Here is a 17,586-nt window from a genome sequence, read left to right on the forward strand (position 1 = left end):
CTGTACACCAGTGATTGTCTAAATCAATAAGAAACCCCACAATCACGAAGTAAACTAGGTTTTTACAAAAATTTCCTAAGCATAAGAGTCGGAACGTCACTACTCTCTGAAGCCTTTACGTCGTGGTTATTGGTTTCTTTTTCAAGAAACGAAATGTAATGTCACCATCCTTTGATCTATCGCGCATTAACCAGTTTGAATCAACTCCATTCTATCGAAAACCAGAGGGAACGAATTCCCGATCGCTGGAGTGTTTTACTCAATTTCCGGACTATTTTTCTCGGGTCTTCTTTTCTACGCGTAGTTGTTGTGACAATGTACAGCGTCAGCTGTCAACAACAGCGGAACAGACCTGACCCTTCGAAGGGTTCGTCTTCCGATATCGAATATTCAGAAGATCGGGGCTGACTGTGGCCCCCCGTTCACCCCAATCTATTCCACGACAATAGGCAACGCATCGCGCAAAATGTAAAAAAGATACGTTGCATTAAACATGAAGTTGCTATTTCTCTATTTCATCCGATTCATGCGTTATTTCTGAGTTGATCGCAATTTACCAATTGCTGCGACGTTTTCTGCGATTGTTATCTTTGTTTTGGTGATGTATACCTAATTCAGGCATTAAAATGAGCCAAAAAAACTGGGATGAAATTTCATATCATTTAGTACTAGTTTAGCCCGCGTCTGAGATTTCTAAGTGCATAATTAAGACCGGAATGAGATACTCGGAAAATTGTGAAGATATCGCAGAAAAACATCTTGGGAAGTTCCACCAATGAAGTAGAGAATCAGAAGATATTCCTTTCATCGCGAAAAAATACGAGAACTTGTAAAGACGACATTAAAATGATTATCGATTTAAAGTTAATTCAACCACGATATACGTATAAAATCCTTCAAAAACAACAACATTTTGAAACGAATAAAAGAAGCAACGAAACTAAATGAATGAATGTAGAAATAGTTTGATGAGAAAATTGATTGAATTGAACGAAGCATTGAAAAGAAAAAGCCGATTCCAATTATGTAAAAAGCCGTAAACTTTTTTTCCGGTTGTAAAATAATTCGATAATCGGTTAATTCGACTAGTAATTATTTGTTTTCAGTTCTGCCGATTCCTGCCAAGATTTCTATTAAACATCATTGACTTGACCTTTTTGTAGGGCAGAGAAACCGACTGACGACGGATACCCGACAGCGCAAATTAAACTAAAAATCCTGTCGTAGTCGTCGTCGGTTGCGCGTTGAGTTTCAGCGGCGTTCTGTGTGTAAAATGAGCATCATTAGCGAATCCACGTAGCGGCGTCTTTTCACCAAGGAAACTACGGAGACTTTTACTAATTAACAAACGTCACAAGTCATTTACTGTAGGGTTTCACACTGGTCTAATGTACGGGAGTAGAATAGGTTCGGTGGAAGAAGGCTTCTCGTGGAGGCGGAGAGAGAGAGAGAGATAGAGAGAGAGAGAGAGAGAGAGAGAGAGAGAGAGAGAGAGAGAGAGAGAGAGAGAGAGAGAGAGAGAGAGAGAGAGAGAGAGAGAGAGAGAGAGAGAGAGAGAGAGAGAGAGAGAGAGAGAGAGAGAGAGAGAGAGAGAGAGAGAGAGAGAGAGAGAGAGAGAGAGAGAGAGAGAGAGAGAGAGAGAGAGAGAGAGAGAGAGAGAGAGAGAGAGAGAGAGAGAGAGAGAGAGAGAGAGAGAGAGAGAGAGAGAGAGAGAGAGAGAGAGAGAGAGAGAGAGAGAGAGAGAGAGAGAGAGAGAGAGAGAGAGAGGAGGGAAGGCAGGGGGATGTGGAAAGGAGAGGTTGACATAGACGTTCGGAGGTGTTTACGATATGCCCCATCATTATCGTAGATTTATCGAGCTTCCAGACCAGCCACTCGGCAAACAACATATATCTTACTATTCCGACCAATAGTCCGGGAATATCAACATCGTACACTTCTTATCAATATGTTCACATCAAATAGAACAAAACGAAACGATCAATTAGATTGATTTGATTAAAAATATTTCGCCGACCACTGTTAAGATGGATGTCTAAACTAAATTCTATTAATCCCGAAATATATTCATTATTTCTTTCGACGAATCACCGGGCAATATATATCTAAGGCACTGCAGAAAAAATTAATGTGTGTAAATAGTATATTCTGTTTGTGAAATGTGTTCAGCATATTTCATTACGATGTGTAATGAAATAAACCATCAGTTTGATATTTATATTCGTGAGTAATTCTTGTTTTATAAACCGTGTATTTCGGTATCCGATATCGTATTCTTCCTACGCATGTTCTACTGAAATCAGTCGAGGGTTCGCGTACTTGGGAAAGGAGTTTCATAGGAAATTATGGAAATATGATAAAAATACGCGTTTCAAGTTCTTTCCTTTATATAATAGTAAGCTACGAGCACCAACGTTGCAAACATTCGCACGTCCGTGTTGGGATCGTGAAACTAAACGCAATAGTCCGTGAAAAAAAGCATAATAAAAGCTTTAACCGACCTGGAACACTGAACTGCTGTAGGCGTCGATTAACCTTTTAGTTTTTTAATTTTCAGTCTTCAGGAACAGGCTCCACAGTTCCGTTATTTAGATCTGAATCAGTGTTACTTGCGATGAACGAATTGAAAACGAGTCACGTTTAATTAAAGAACTGTAGAATTTGATCCAGCATCAGTTGTGGATCGAATATTGATCCATTTACCAAAAAAAAAATATTTGAAAATGAACTGGATTAGAAGGAATGTGAGCTCTGGACCAGGTTGAATTAAGTTCGTTTAGGAGTTTAGATTTGACTTTAAAGAGGTAAAATAGAAGTGAACTATAATTTTGACAGTGTTCGCAAGCAACTCCAACTCGCGACACTGCGTCGGAACTGGATCCCGAGGATTTCCGCTTCCAGCCCGTGTATCGTGTAATTTACTGTCAAATACGGTTTAGTTTTCGACATTCTCGACGCTTTGCGGGTTGAAATATGAAACATCGCATGCGCAGCGCGAATCGCTGCTGAAACGTCGAGTGTGACACAAATTTACGCCGTACTTTTTTTTTATCTAGATAAAATTCACGCCCGTATGAATAAAATACATACGCGCCAGTTTTATATTCGATGAAGCTGTTATAACACGAGTGTCGCACTCAGGGAGGGGACGCATATCCGCTATCTGAAAATTGAAAAATTGGGAAACTGCGTTCATGACAGTAGCATAGTCACAGAACCACGATAGAAACCTCTCGAGATGGGATCAGTATAGTACACGCGCGAACATCAATTGATGTTTCGTTTTTAATGCGTTATGTCATAATGATTTATCGCACGAATGAGTTGTTTTTTTCGTGTGGTCTCGATAGGGATTAAACGGTGTCTGAAATTAGCGCAGATCGCGCGGCGGGAATTAGATTGTTGATAATGGACTACCAGTGACTACTGGCAGCTACTAGCGACTACCAGCGACTACTAGCGACTACTAGCGACTACCAGCGACTAAACCAGCGACTACCAGCGACTGCTAGCGACTACTAGCGACTAGCAGTGACTTCTTTTAAATGCCAGCGCCTACCAGCGACTAGCAGCGACTAAACCAGCGACTACCAGCGACTGCCAGCGACTACTAGCGACTAGCAGTGACTTCTTTTAAATGCCAGCGTCTACCAGCGACTCAATGACTACTAGCGACTGCCAGCGACTACCATGTAACTTCTTGCGACTACCAGTGGCTGCCAGTAACTTCTTGCGACTGCCAGTGGCTGCCAGTGACTTCTTGCGACTGCCAGCGACTACAGTTGAAACGCACGAGTCACTATCTATTTGCTACGCGATTCAAGTCTCTCCCAGTCGCGCCCGACTTGGGCTGCTCTTGCCGCATCTTAATCAACATTACAAACTAGAGGTTTTATCTTTACTCTGAACTCGCTAAAAACCTGCAGCATTTCATTCACGTATTTGTGGTAGTGGTTGATATAATCACGGGATACATCTCCCTTCTGTTGTATCGGTCGGATTAGTTTTACCGTTCCGACATCGACAATTTATCTCGCATCTTCTTCAAACAAGCGACAATAAAAAAAAATAGAAACGCCCCTCGGGTAATCATAGCTTCTGAAGACAACACGCGCTCACTCGGCAGTTAATAGAACGTGACCAATTTCAATGATACCTTTGAACTTTGCTACGGAACTTTACCAGTAATTTAGACATAGTGCGATTTGCTTTCGAGACTTCCGACATGCTTTTCATCATCCAAAACGCCTTTTTTCAGTCCAAAAATGCAGTCGGAGTTTGGAAAGGTTATTCAGTATATCTAGCGTTCAAACACTGTCGGTATTGAGTTTATAACCACTGAATTTTCGGCCAAGGTGACCTGGTGTGACGTCACGCACGTGATCCCCTGGCGGGAAGTTTGACCGACATTTCTCCGGGACGGGAAGATCATAAACGCTTTTCAAGGCTTAATTCGATATAACTTACGTATGCGAATTCATAACGGGATATCGCGGAAGACGATTTGCGCAGAATTGATAGATAATTATCAAGATTAAGTGTTTCAGGGAAGGTAAATCGGAACGGTTAAACGGGGGTAAGATGACCGAGTGAGGAATATAAGATTGATTACTGGTGACACGCTCGTACAATGATAAAGCGTTAACCAGTTATTACTATACGATTTGATATTGAATTTCGTTCGGTCGCCGGACGACACAATACAACCCGGGCGCAATGGATGCTTAATAAAATCACGTCCGAACTCGCCGTCTAGAGTTACGCAATCGAATTATAACACGCAGCGAGCTGCTGATTCTGGAATTTCATATCCCCCGCCGTCACGCTGTTGCCATCGCTATATGCGTCCATGGCTTGAAACATGATGGTAAGCTTTAAGAAATCTACAAACTCTATTATCCTCTTCCGTTGCTGTATCAAGTTTTGTTTTGTCATTTTCATGATATCAGTGTAACCAAAGCCGCTTTGGTTACGCTTGGTTATATAGCCGCTTCTATCAGGTTTACAGATTGTTATTGCTGAATAGGTAGAACCGACTCAGACCAATCGGGACTGGCCTGGGATTCATATTTTAATCAAACTGTCTACAGTTCATATAGGCAATTTGTCATTCACCCATCTTCACGCGATGCTAGATAAAGTTGTGTAACCATTGACTGGCCGAAAGAGGTCTTTTGATCTAGTGGTTAGCGTGCTTTCCTTCCGCATTACAAACTTTAGGTCGAATCCGACAATTACCTATTTTTTTCATATAATGAAATCCGACTGAAATTACATCAATATTCTATTTTTGATATATTTCGGCTCGTAATCGTCATCAGTCGTTTTGTCTGACGCTGATTTCAATTCAGATATCTTCTAGTTCCGAAACCCCGGACGCATTAGATGTGAAATAAGCACTCGCAATCAGAGTCATCGGGGGTTGTTCATTTGACGATGGCCTAAAGGGCTTTCAGGCGATGACGTACGGTTTAAATCCCTGCAATTCCGTTTGATTTGTTTTGTTCGCTGTCCGGATGTTCTGCTGATCGTTTGGCCTTTTTACCGAGCGCAGTAATGAACCGTCTTTAAAACGCGTTTCTCTTTCATCCGCTCGACAACAGAAAAATAGATTACTTGATTTCACTGGTGAAACTCGCACGTCAAGCGCTGTTCTCCTAAGTCTATAAGAACCGAATGATATCAGATTCCGCAATATATTCGTAAACAACAAACTTTTTCTTTAAAATCCTTCAATTTCCGAGACATGGGAATCATGAGTATCATGCGAAATCGATATGAAATACCACATTCAGAATGAAAGATAGAATCTGAAAAGTTTCCTTGGGTTATGATAGTAAAAGATTCTATGATATCCTATATAGTCATCTCCGGGATAACTGTGTCTTAACGATGTATTAAATTAGGACAAATTTAACCCCAATCAGTCGCTTGCCAGTTCCAGCTGGTTGGATGATTGTTTGACAGAACGTGAAACGAAATGTCCAATTATATACTTCGATTTAAACGAAAAATTCTGTACATTCGACCGCCGATCACACAACTATATCTGTACTTCGATTTCCGATTTCAAAATCGAAACCCTTTGTTTCGCTCGCGGCAGGTGTGGTGGGTTTGTAAGGGACACCAAATCAAACGAAATCTACCAATCAAATTAATAACAGGGTCAATCCCTATTTTAAGACGAAAAAAAAACAGAGTTACGACATGTATTTATAATCCAGGGCAGAGAGATTTTAGTAAAATCTTAGATTTGATATTGGAATCACTATACGTTCTAGTGGATTAACCATATCTTTTGTTGATGCAAGGCATTTTTTCTAAAAGTTCCGCAGAAAACGTTCCTTCGGGCTGCGGCTTCACGTTGATCTTATTTTCCCCCGTTTTTCTCTCTAGCAAATGAATGCAGCCGCGGACTTAATTCAGAATCAATTTATACTCCAAAGACAAACTGCCGATCCCTGAGGCACATCGGCGATTTCTTTTTAAATATTGTATATACTGAATGGTATATCGTATAGATTTAAGAGTTCTGGCTGAATTGGGATCCTCGCTCTCTTTCTCCGTCCATCCATCATAAACTATACCCGACTCGTACATGATCGTCGTGTGAGCGAATTCTATTTAGGAAACAGCACGCGATTCGGTAATTCTAAACATCCGATCGTGATGGCGAAACAAGTCGAATCGTTTAGTGGCCGTTATATTCCGCTTAACGAAGTTATACGGAGTTCCGAGCTCAGAATCGTAGATTAGAAAAATAAGAATGTCGGTCGTTAATAAGGTTGCGTATAAGTCGTCGACACAGAATTGAGGGCTCAGCAAAAGCGACCTCGTAACACAAGAGTAAAAGGGAAAGCCTAATAGAGACATCGTGTGCCTATGGGTTTATATAACAATATCGTCGTTAACTTGAAGCAATGGCCAAAGGTTCACACCTATCATCAATACTGACCAGATGATCAGTTCGAAGTACTTTGACTGAATAGAACGATGACCACACTCAAACGTGGTGAACGGATAGTAAGATAAAATCCCACTATTTACAGATTAAAAGAATTTAAAAACCAGAATTTATTTATTAAATCTAAAATATATAAAAGACACGACGTTTCGATCTATCTCACCCTAGAGATCACACACCTGACGATGATCTCTAGGGTGAGATCGAAACGTCGTGTCTTTTTATATATTTTAGATTTAATAAATAAATTCTGGTTTTTAAATTCTTTTAATCTGTAAATAGTGGGATTTTATCTTATTACTTTGACTGATGAGGACATGTTATAACCCGAGCACTTGTCTTATGGAACAGTGTATGTTCCGATGTATTTATGTTATGAGAATCTTGTTCTTGTCACCGTGCTTCAAAAGGCAGTTCTCTACCAATCCAGACTTATCTAAAGTTTACAGACCAATTCGAAAACTTCGCTACGAGTCACAACCTTCTCTCAGTTAGACCAATGTCATTTGAAGTCCCATTTGGAGGATTGTCATTCGGGATATTCGCACCCATCGTGTGGAATTCCCCTCCCCCAACCCTATCCATCATATTGACATATCTTCGTTTTACAATCCACGGTTCGATCAACGCACCTGTTTACAGAGGGCGCCTGTGATAATAGTTCTAAGGCGATACACGATTTCATAATCCTATCCAGCTAGTATCCTATTCTACTCGTTTAGGCGCTCGAAACCTCTATCAACGAACTGCACACTCAGAAATACTTCCGCGTATTAAGTTTCGACTATAACCGATATGAATGGCCCATTTGACTCGCAAAAACGTCGTTGATAATTTTATATCAATATTTACCGCCCCCTTCTCGCGCCGATTAAATTCTCTGACGCAGTAAAACGCAAATTTTCTACGCGCAAAATGTCATTAAACTAAACGCCTTCGTATCCGTGGCAACGGCCCTGTTTACTCATCGGTGCGATGATGGAGGTTTTGTTTTTGAGTCTTTTTTTACGAGGCTAAGAAACTATGCGTCGTGGTTGCTGACGGCAAGTTCGGGGGATACGTGATTAATGGAATTATCTAAATTACTCATCTGTTATCTTTCTCTTCTGACTTTGCCAGTAGTCTCAGTTTTTTACGTATCGAGCGAGATTTTTAGCTTTAGGTGATGGTTCATCAGTAGCATTGTATGAATTCCGTCTTGGAACGGATCATTTACATAACAGAGCCTTTATCTTCTCAGAAACCGGCGCACTAAGCTAATAGCCTTATTTGTGCTGGTCTACCTGTAACTGCTCTGACGTTTTAACGACTGGACATCAATCTCGGATCGTGTTGTCTTAAGTTCACACGGTTTACACGGGGTTTTCTAAACTGCGTTTTGTATGGCTGCTTTAAAGCGCCGAATGCGCGATCTCTAGACGACCATATCCTTCGCCCAGTCTTGCAAATGGATGTATCGACTGTGCTCCTCGACACTCTACGATCATAGCATCTTAACCAACTCTGGTACACATCAGACACTAATCCTAGTTTGCCCCTTTTGTCAGGTGAAATATCTCTGTGGTACAACGACATCCACTTGGTTCTCCTACCGAATGCGTAAAAAGTGTTTGTCCATTACATCGTGTTAGCTTGTATTTTATAATTCACATATGTACAGCTCGCTTTTTCTTGCAGGTATTTTTTAGTTTTATGGATAGTTGGTCTAAGTGTCCCTTATAACACTTCACGTAAAGAGGAGAGAATCCCACAATGATAATAAAAAGTCCGAAAATGAAACTTCGAGATAGTAGTTTATTTCAACAACTATTAGGATATAGTCGAAACGTTGAAATAAACTACTATCTCGAAGTTTCATTTTCGGACTTTTTATTATCATTGTGGGATTCTCTCCTCATCGCGTCAACACGGATATAGTGTTCTACCAATCGTGAACTTCACGTAAACTTCGTCAACGTATCTTTTCCCATGAAGTTTAGCATTTGTATATATCGAAAGTGTAGTTGATCATTGGAATAGCCATTAACACTGTAGCTTTGTGAACGTAAACCGTGATCATTATCTTAATAACATTGCGTACCCAATTCACCCGTTCAGACAATCTAGGATTCCTGTCAATATTGAATACGCTGATCATTATTTCAGGGAGTCGACGACTGAACCGAGGGGGTCGGCGCGGAAGAGGAGAAAGTATCGACCGCGAGTACAGATCGAATGAGTACAAGATCAAACAGAAACTAATGAAGGGTTACGACAAAACTTCGCGACCGGTTAAAAATGACAATTCTACGATTAAACTCAATATAGCCATGTCTCTATTCCACATCCTTGACACGGTAAGTAAAGCCATTCCTCGGCAGGGTTTAAACCTAATGGCATCGTGAGACTCTGCCACGTGCCTGCCTCATAGGGATTGGAACTTGATGGCATCGTGAGAATCTGCCAAGTTCCTTCCTCGGCAGGGATTTAAACCTGATGGCATCGCGAGGCTCTGGCGTGTTACTTCATCGCTGGAACTGGAACCTGGTGACATCGCGAGAGTACCACGGCGCAGAACCTTATTCAGCCTATCACCAAATTGAATATCAACTTACACAGAATGAAATAAAATCTGTTTGGTGTTAGACGTATTTGGGGAATGAAATATTCTGTGGCCTTTAAGTTCTTAAGTTGCTGAATTTGACTATTTGGAAGAATCGATTCAATTCTTTAACTGACAACACTGTAGACAATGTTCAGCTGTGTGTCACATATACATATCCTCAACAATATCGATATCTCAAGCGCGGCCAGCATCCACTGATCAGCCGTCATTCAAAATCGAGAGAATCTTCGCCAAGAATCTACAGTTAACCAACTGGAAATAACGCGATCCGCGAGCGAGAAATTGAATTACCCAAACACACAACTGTCATATTTACACTTTTTAACGTAACTGCGGCAAATATCTGATCATTACGCGAACTGCGGGCACAGATGGTCCCCGGCTCATTTCTGTTTTCTCTCTATTTTTTTTCGCAGAATGAAAAACACCAGACATTTTCGTCGTTAGTGTCGGTACGACTGGTAAGTGTTAGATTTTCACTCGCACTACAAACACGCTGAATAAACATCGCACTTTTTAAATGCCGCCGCCGCCGCCGCGTTCCGCGAGAATAATCACCAAACGTCGAATACGGATTAATCTTTATAGACATCACCGAAAACTGAGTTTTTTCCTATTCGGATATCATTTATATTAACCAATGCAAAATGCATATTGGCTTAGACTCAACTTAAGACCTGTCTAAACAAGACCATTATCCAACTTAAGCCAGGACTCAGAACTATACTTTAAGGGCCAGTTTTATAGACTGTGTTTTTATTAACCAGGTGCTGGTTGCATAGTCATGGCTTAGACTTAACACTAGTCTAAGACCCCAACTTAGTTCTATAGCCAATCTAACAATTAAAGACCGGTCTTATGATTTAAGACCACTTTTGGACTTAATTCATGACTGCGCAACTGGCCCCTAGGCCTTATTAAAATCGGATTGGATTACCTTTCGGTTAAGTTGAGACCAGTCTGTAAAACCGACAACTAGAATTTTTAGAAGAGAAATGGGCACCAAGACTGGTGAAAGCCGATGGTCAAGTTAAACTTCAGTCCAAATGAGGTCTCAAATCTCAAGACTAGTCTTAAGTTGTAAGATTGGCCATGGTACCAAAATGCTCTTTGGTCGTAAATCTAAGCCGTGACTGAACTGACTGTAGGGTTTATTCAGTCTGAATTATTATCGCATCAATCGCGATTTTTTCAAGTCGATTCCTGACGAGTGTGAATTTCATTTCATGTTTAGACCGCAGACACAATTTCACATCTCGACTCAGCTCGTTATAAATCACGTCTCGTTTAAATCACCGTCTGAGACGGTATTTATAGGCGCGAAATACCATTGAAAAAAATGCATCATCGATCACACATTTTCGACGGAATCGTAGAAAAATCATTCCGTTCGACAAAAAATGATCGTTAAATGTTGCGTATTTTGTAGTTTTATGGTTCGTGCAGCTGTCGCATATTTTTTTCTATCTATTTTCAGCGTTGGGTGGATGAATATTTGCATTGGAATCCGGCTCAGTTCGGTAACGTAACGTCCATTCACATTCCCGCCTACGATATCTGGATACCAGATTTAGTGATCAGTAATCAGTGAGTATCGATCATAGCAGTTCGACGGATATTTCGGTTTATTCTGAATTCTAAAATCAAACTGCTGCCCGATAGTGACCTAATTTCTAAGGTTCAGAATTGTCGGAGTAAACGTTTTGAGAATATACGACGACATTCGCAGAAACCTGCTCGTAGCGATCATTCTATCGCGACAACTTGAACCTACGCAAAGAAAATACAAATGAAAACGCCGCATTTCACCTAAGATTTCTCCATGCTTTATATACACAAGCCTTAAGCAGTTATTTCTCCTCTAAGCCGAGATAAACAGTGAATAAAACTCGCTATCATCGAAATCTACGAATGAAACGAGCAGAACGAACCAACCCACAATGCCGATGATATCTATAATATATTGTTCCGATAGATTCGACATTTATCGGAATCTTTTCTTCAGACAAACAGTTATCTACATGCTATTTGAAAAAAATAAGAAAAATATGACTTTACTACAGAATGGAATGGTGAGAACGGGGACTAAGAAATGAAATTGACTTATAATCAATTGTGGAATTGTTCACGAAAGAAGAAAAACCCACATGAAGAAAGAAACTACGATTAGTGTATTGTCGCTTTGACTCAATTCTGAGCCATTTCAAAAATAATAATCTTTATTTACATTGAAATTATAACATAATATAACACTCGAGTTGAAACTCGAGTAGATTTTTCTTCATCTTGTGGGTTTTTCTTCTATTGAATTAAACAGTTATTCTTCTCGCATAATTCGTCGTAAAATCTTGCATTATATCGTTTACACTCAGATCAGTTTATCCGCCATTTCCATTCTAAAAAAAGATTCGCCGTCATTATAAACAAGACGGTGGCCGCGTGTTCCGTCGACAAGACAAACAACATCAACTACTAACACTTCATAACGACAATAAACCATTTTACAGTTGCTAGCCGCCATTTTGTTAGGGTACTTTTGTCCCGTATTGTTGGGTCATTTTTTTCTCTTTTTTAAAAACTATCCGTGATGCGTGTTGTATCATATTTCATCTGTCCATGGATGGATTTTGACAACTTCAGCAACATTCAAACCGCGTAAATCTCTAGTTTTCAGTTATGTAAAAATCATTTCTCAAATTTACAACAATGCGACATGAGAGCGATATAAAAATCGGTGGTCAGTTTTTGCCGTGCGCATAGAAATCAAGGGTACTGAAATTTGAAGTTCGTTATTTTCAGAAATAATTTTCTAAAAAATCCAAGCATTTCAAGAACTGTGCGCATAAATGCCCCCTTTCAGGTGAACTTTGAAATTTTAAGATATCTTGCCTAGTTTTTTTCCTATGGCACTTTAACTGCAGCGCGTGTATTGTCATTCCGAGATTCGGCGCTGTTTTCTTTGCGTGTATTTCAGTATATGGGTGTTATTTTTTCATTTTTACTACACTTGTCTCTACGGAAAATGGTTTTAATTGTTGGTACGAGTATCAGGTTTTAATATTACGTCATTTATGCAATATAATAGATCGAAGACATTAGAGATGTTGGAGTTTAAGGGATTTTTTTACCAGTTTTAGCAGCGAGACTGAACGGCATTTTGATCACGTATTCGAAGTTGTGCGCGGGAAGAGAATATATGGGCCTATATTGAGATGGAAGAAGAAAAGAAATATAACACTCAAAATCGAGTATGATGACCATTTAAATCAGTAGTCTATCAATAAATTTACATAAAAACTACTGAAATTAGATGGATGGAGAAGTGGTCAAAAAGCTGGACAAATGGGTTGGGGCAAATATCCAGCTACTTTCTATGAATACTTTCTATTAAGTACACACAAGATTGATTAGATTGGGAAGAAAATATAGGAAAACGTTTTCTTGCTTTGGTGGTGACATATCAAGTATCAAGTCCTAATGTCAGACACAGGTGATAAAAAGTAAAAAGTGACATCTACCATCACAAGAACGCAAGAAGTGTGTGGATTGCATTTACAACAAATGAGTGATATTTTGGTTTTTCTTGGGTGCATGTACGTAAGCCTCTGCCTGCTGTAAAAGCGGCTACCAATACAGCCATTACGAACTAGCGCCGGAGAACGGAATACAGTATTAATGCCGTAATATTAAAACCTGATACTCGTACCAACAATTAAAACCATTTTCCGTAGAGACAAGTGTCGTGAAATGAAGAAATAACACCCATATACTGAAATACACGCAAAGAAAACAGCGCCGAATCTCGGAATGACAATACACGCGCTGCAGTTAAAGTGCCATAGGAAAAAAACTAGGCAAGATATCTTAAAATTTCAAAGTTCACCTGAAAGGGGGCATTTATGCGCACAGTTCTTGAAATGCTTGGATTTTTTAGAAAATTATTTCTGAAAATAACGAACTTCAAAGTTCAGTACCCTTGATTTCTATGCGCACGGCAAAAACTGACCACCGATTTTTATATCGCTCTCATGTCGCATTGTTGTAAATTTGAGAAATGATTTTTACATAACTGAATACTAGAGATTCACGCGGTTTGAATGTTGCTGAAATTGTCAAAATCCATCCATGGACAGATGAAATATGATACAACACGCATCACGGATAGTTTTTAAAAAAGAGAAAAAAATGACCCAACAATACGGGACAAAAGTACCCTAACAAAATGGCGGCTAGCAACTGTAAAATGGTTTATTAAAATCTACGTGCTTCAACCCGCCGAATATAGCAGCATTAATGCAACATCGTTACTGTTTAAGAACCATTTCAGCTGCTATTAACAAAAACGATTAATTCTTATTACTCGCAAATATGGCTGCACTCGTGCACTCCGACTCGACTTGTGTTTAATAACATTGTCATCGATGGGGAATTACTGTAATCTCGCTAAGAACCAGGACAGAACCAGGACAGATTTAGCTGTGACATTTATTGATTTGATTTGAATCTAATTGATATTGTATATACATTTGAATGCTCAGCCCGGCAAGTAAGACGAAAAGTAGGCTTAAATGAAATCTAATTTCTTATTCGTTGATTGGACCGAAACAGGCTCAGTCTCGGTAATCACCACCTAAATGGCCTAAGAATCTTATTGAATGAGCAACGTAGCAAACCTCGCCAAACACGGAGAGCGTGGAACCGAGTTGAGCGAAGTCTGAGTTAAGATGGTCTAATCGATCAGTCTTACATCTAAGCAACTCGATTCAGTTGCACAATAAAATTCGACCCTAAAGCATTGAATATGAACTGATCTAACTCTGGTTAACTCTAATTCACAACTGTGGAACTGGGTTCTGAGTTCAGAGTTAACTATTACAGCTGTGGAACTGAATCCTGAGTTCAGAGTTAACTCTAACTCATAAACGTGGGACCGGATTCTGGAGATTTAAGATCCAGAATATAAAGGATTGAGAAATTCGTAATCTGAAAATTATCACCGAGAAGTTCCTGTTCTACGTAAGCATCAGAATAACTGACTAAGTATATCGTTGTCTTCCTGTGGTTGTGAGTACGTCTAGGTCGTCGTTTATGTATGGATGCACTAACGTGGTCAATCTACGTGTTAGATGTCCACAGTTCGGGATAGTCACCGAGGCAATTTACCGGTAATCCCCACAGGACGGATAAAACCGAACACTTCCTTCCTGCTGCAACGGATTCTAGCGACAAATTAGAAATGCGACGAGCGACGGTGAAAGTTTTCTCTTTGCCGTATCGTATCTGAAGCCAGAGGCTGCGCGCATCTGTAGACAGTTCGTTCGCTAATCCCGTCACGATAATGAATTCTAAAGATCGCATCGGAAAAAAGACGCCTGGAAAGCTATGACTGTTGTACGCTCAGCTATCTCACTCCCGGAAAGCTGTGACCGCTGTACGCTCAGGTATCTCTCTCCCGGAAAGCTATGACTGCTGTACGTTCAGCTATCTCACTCCCGGAAAGCTATGACTGCTGTACGTTCAGCTATCTCACTCCTGGAAAGCTATGACCGCTGTTCGTTCAGCTATCTCACTCCTGGAAAGCTATGACCGCTGTTCGTTCAGCTATCTCACTCCTGGAAAGCTATGACCGCTGTACGCTCAGCTATCTCACTCCTGGAAAGCTATGACTGCTGTACGCTCAGCCCCCCTCTCTCCCTCGGTCCCTAACGATGCTGTTCGTTCCCTACGCTCGTTAAAAATGTCCATAAACCGCTAAATCTTTGAACGGATTTGTCGCGTAGGAATCAATTATTTCTCAGCGTCAGAAAAGGATACCTGATAACTACCTACCGTAATCTATACGATGGGATTGAGAATAGCCCTGACACTCTGACAAATCAATCAATTTATTCAATTAAATTCTTCATTGCTCCGTTACGTAGCTCTAAATACATCGTTAGATGATACAATCGACAAAAAGAGCGGTGAACTGAAAGCTTTTTTTAAAGAATGATCATAGAGACAATGATCAATGATCATGATAACAATAACGATTGAATATGTACACACATTGAGGTTATGGTATTTCAGTTCGGTAGTTTCCTATACAAACAGACATAATGCCAGTACGATTCTTTCGAACTCGATGTTTAACGGTTTAACTGTTTAAATATCTATATATTTCTACTGTTATTTTCAGCGCCGATGATACTTTCAGCGGATTTTTGAACACCTATGCAGTCATCCAGTCTTCCGGCGACGTACTGTGGATGTTTCCGGCCGTCGTGAAAATCTACTGCAGCCTCGACGTGCGCCATTTTCCGTTCGACCAGCAACACTGCGATATCGTGTTCATATCGTGGACGTACAACGGGTTCCAGTTGGATATCTACTACAATAAAAGCTACAAAAACACGGTGTACTACACGTCGGAAAACCAGGAGTGGTACGTCAACAAGATCACCGAGGATCGACACGAGAAGAAATACGCGTGTTGCGACGAACCGTACCCCGATGTTACGTTCACCATACACATGAGTCGACGATCTTTGTTTTACGTGTTCAATCTCATATTCCCGTGTATGTTGATCTACGTCGTGTCGATGTTGGGTTTCTTTCTGCCGATCGAGTCCGGCGAAAAAGTGAACCTCGAGATCACGATTCTGTTGGCGTTGGTCGTGTTTTTGATGATAATCGGCGAAACGTTGCCGCCGACCCCTGACGCTATTCCATTACTAGGTAGATACAAAAAAAAACGTTTTCCCTTTCTGGACGCCGTCATGCTGTTATCGCACTTAATTTGTGGAAAAGGCTCATTGCGTTAGATACAGCGTTTGATGATTTTGTTTTCTATTTTCAGGTATGTTGTTCGGCACGACGATGTTGATGGTTTCGGTCGCATTGATAATGGGCGTTATCGTTACGAACATACATTTAAGGCGTTATTCCGATCAAGAAGTCCCGGCGTTCGTGCGTAGAATATTCCTGCGATGTAAATGCCATCGCAAATCGAAAGTAAAAGTGCGCACTAGCATGCCGAACAGGGACACAATAGAACTGGACGCGCTGGCGTCTAACGGCACGGAGACCGAGGCGTTAGCCCCGAATACACCGCGTAGTCGCATGAACGGCACTCTGAAGCGGGATGTGACCGGTCATAGGTTAGCGTACGCGTCGCGGGAGGGCAGTATCACGGACATTGATCAAGAGGTCGTCCTACCGCTGAGGTCGAGTATCGCCACGCATTGTAAATGTCACGGACCGGAAGGTTGGACGGCCTGCGCTAAGTTCCTCGATCGGTTGTTTTTCTGGATGTTTTTCACGGCCAGTGTGCTGGCGTTCTTTTTCATTTTCTACCAGGTACCCATACACGTTTTCAGAGACCCGAAACCGCCGTCTTGAAACTATTGAACAGGCGTGAAATCCTGTGAATGAATTGATAAATTACCTGGCACGCTATGTCGGGTATATAGCTTTACGTCGTCAGTAAAGTAGCGGACAGATTTTGGACACGAGTCGAGAACTGTATTGAACGTACGTACAACGCGTTTATGAACGCTGAGCCAAGCCGTGTATCTTTATAACAATCTCCTTAAGATCTGAACTTTTAATCGCCAGTTTTTTTCGGAGACATTTTTATCGTTATACGTACATTCTAAAAATGAATTCGCCGATTGAGCGAACCAATCTATATCGTTTAAATCATTCGCTAAACCTCGCAAACAAACGCGACTTTGTTTGTAGTCTTTTTTTTCTATAACGATCAAGCAATAATAAGATATAAGATCTATATACTGTAAAAACAACGATATCCATACAATCACAGTTAGAACGTGAATTGATTTAACAATTCTTTTAGATTCCTTCGTGAAATACACGTTCCATTCATTCATTAACTAGATACTATCTACATGATTTAAGCCGAATGTCTGGTACGTACAGATTGATGAGCCCGCTTTATTAAGGGATCGATGCCCAACCTGGGTTCAGGTCTGGATCCCCTCGATTGGGTTGTGTATCATTTGTGTATATACGATTT

At 40.6% G+C, this 17,586-nt stretch overlaps 1 protein-coding gene across 1 annotated transcript in view; it reads left to right on the forward strand.

Annotated features, from left to right (window-relative positions):
• Window positions 1-16,949, forward strand: part of LOC141913366 (neuronal acetylcholine receptor subunit alpha-10-like) — a 38,919-nt gene extending 21,970 nt beyond the window's left edge. The window contains exons 2-6 of the mRNA XM_074804871.1: window positions 9,110-9,300; window positions 9,986-10,030; window positions 11,047-11,156; window positions 15,748-16,286; window positions 16,408-16,949. Of these exons, the coding sequence (XP_074660972.1) occupies window positions 9,110-9,300; window positions 9,986-10,030; window positions 11,047-11,156; window positions 15,748-16,286; window positions 16,408-16,949 (1,427 nt within the window). The remainder of the gene's footprint in view (window positions 1-9,109; window positions 9,301-9,985; window positions 10,031-11,046; window positions 11,157-15,747; window positions 16,287-16,407) is intronic.
• The last annotated feature ends 637 nt before the right edge of the window (window positions 16,950-17,586 follow it).

The sequence above is a fragment of the Tubulanus polymorphus genome, chromosome 11 (genome assembly GCF_964204645.1).
Source record: "Tubulanus polymorphus chromosome 11, tnTubPoly1.2, whole genome shotgun sequence".
Taxonomy (NCBI): Eukaryota; Metazoa; Nemertea; class Palaeonemertea; order Tubulaniformes; family Tubulanidae; genus Tubulanus; species Tubulanus polymorphus.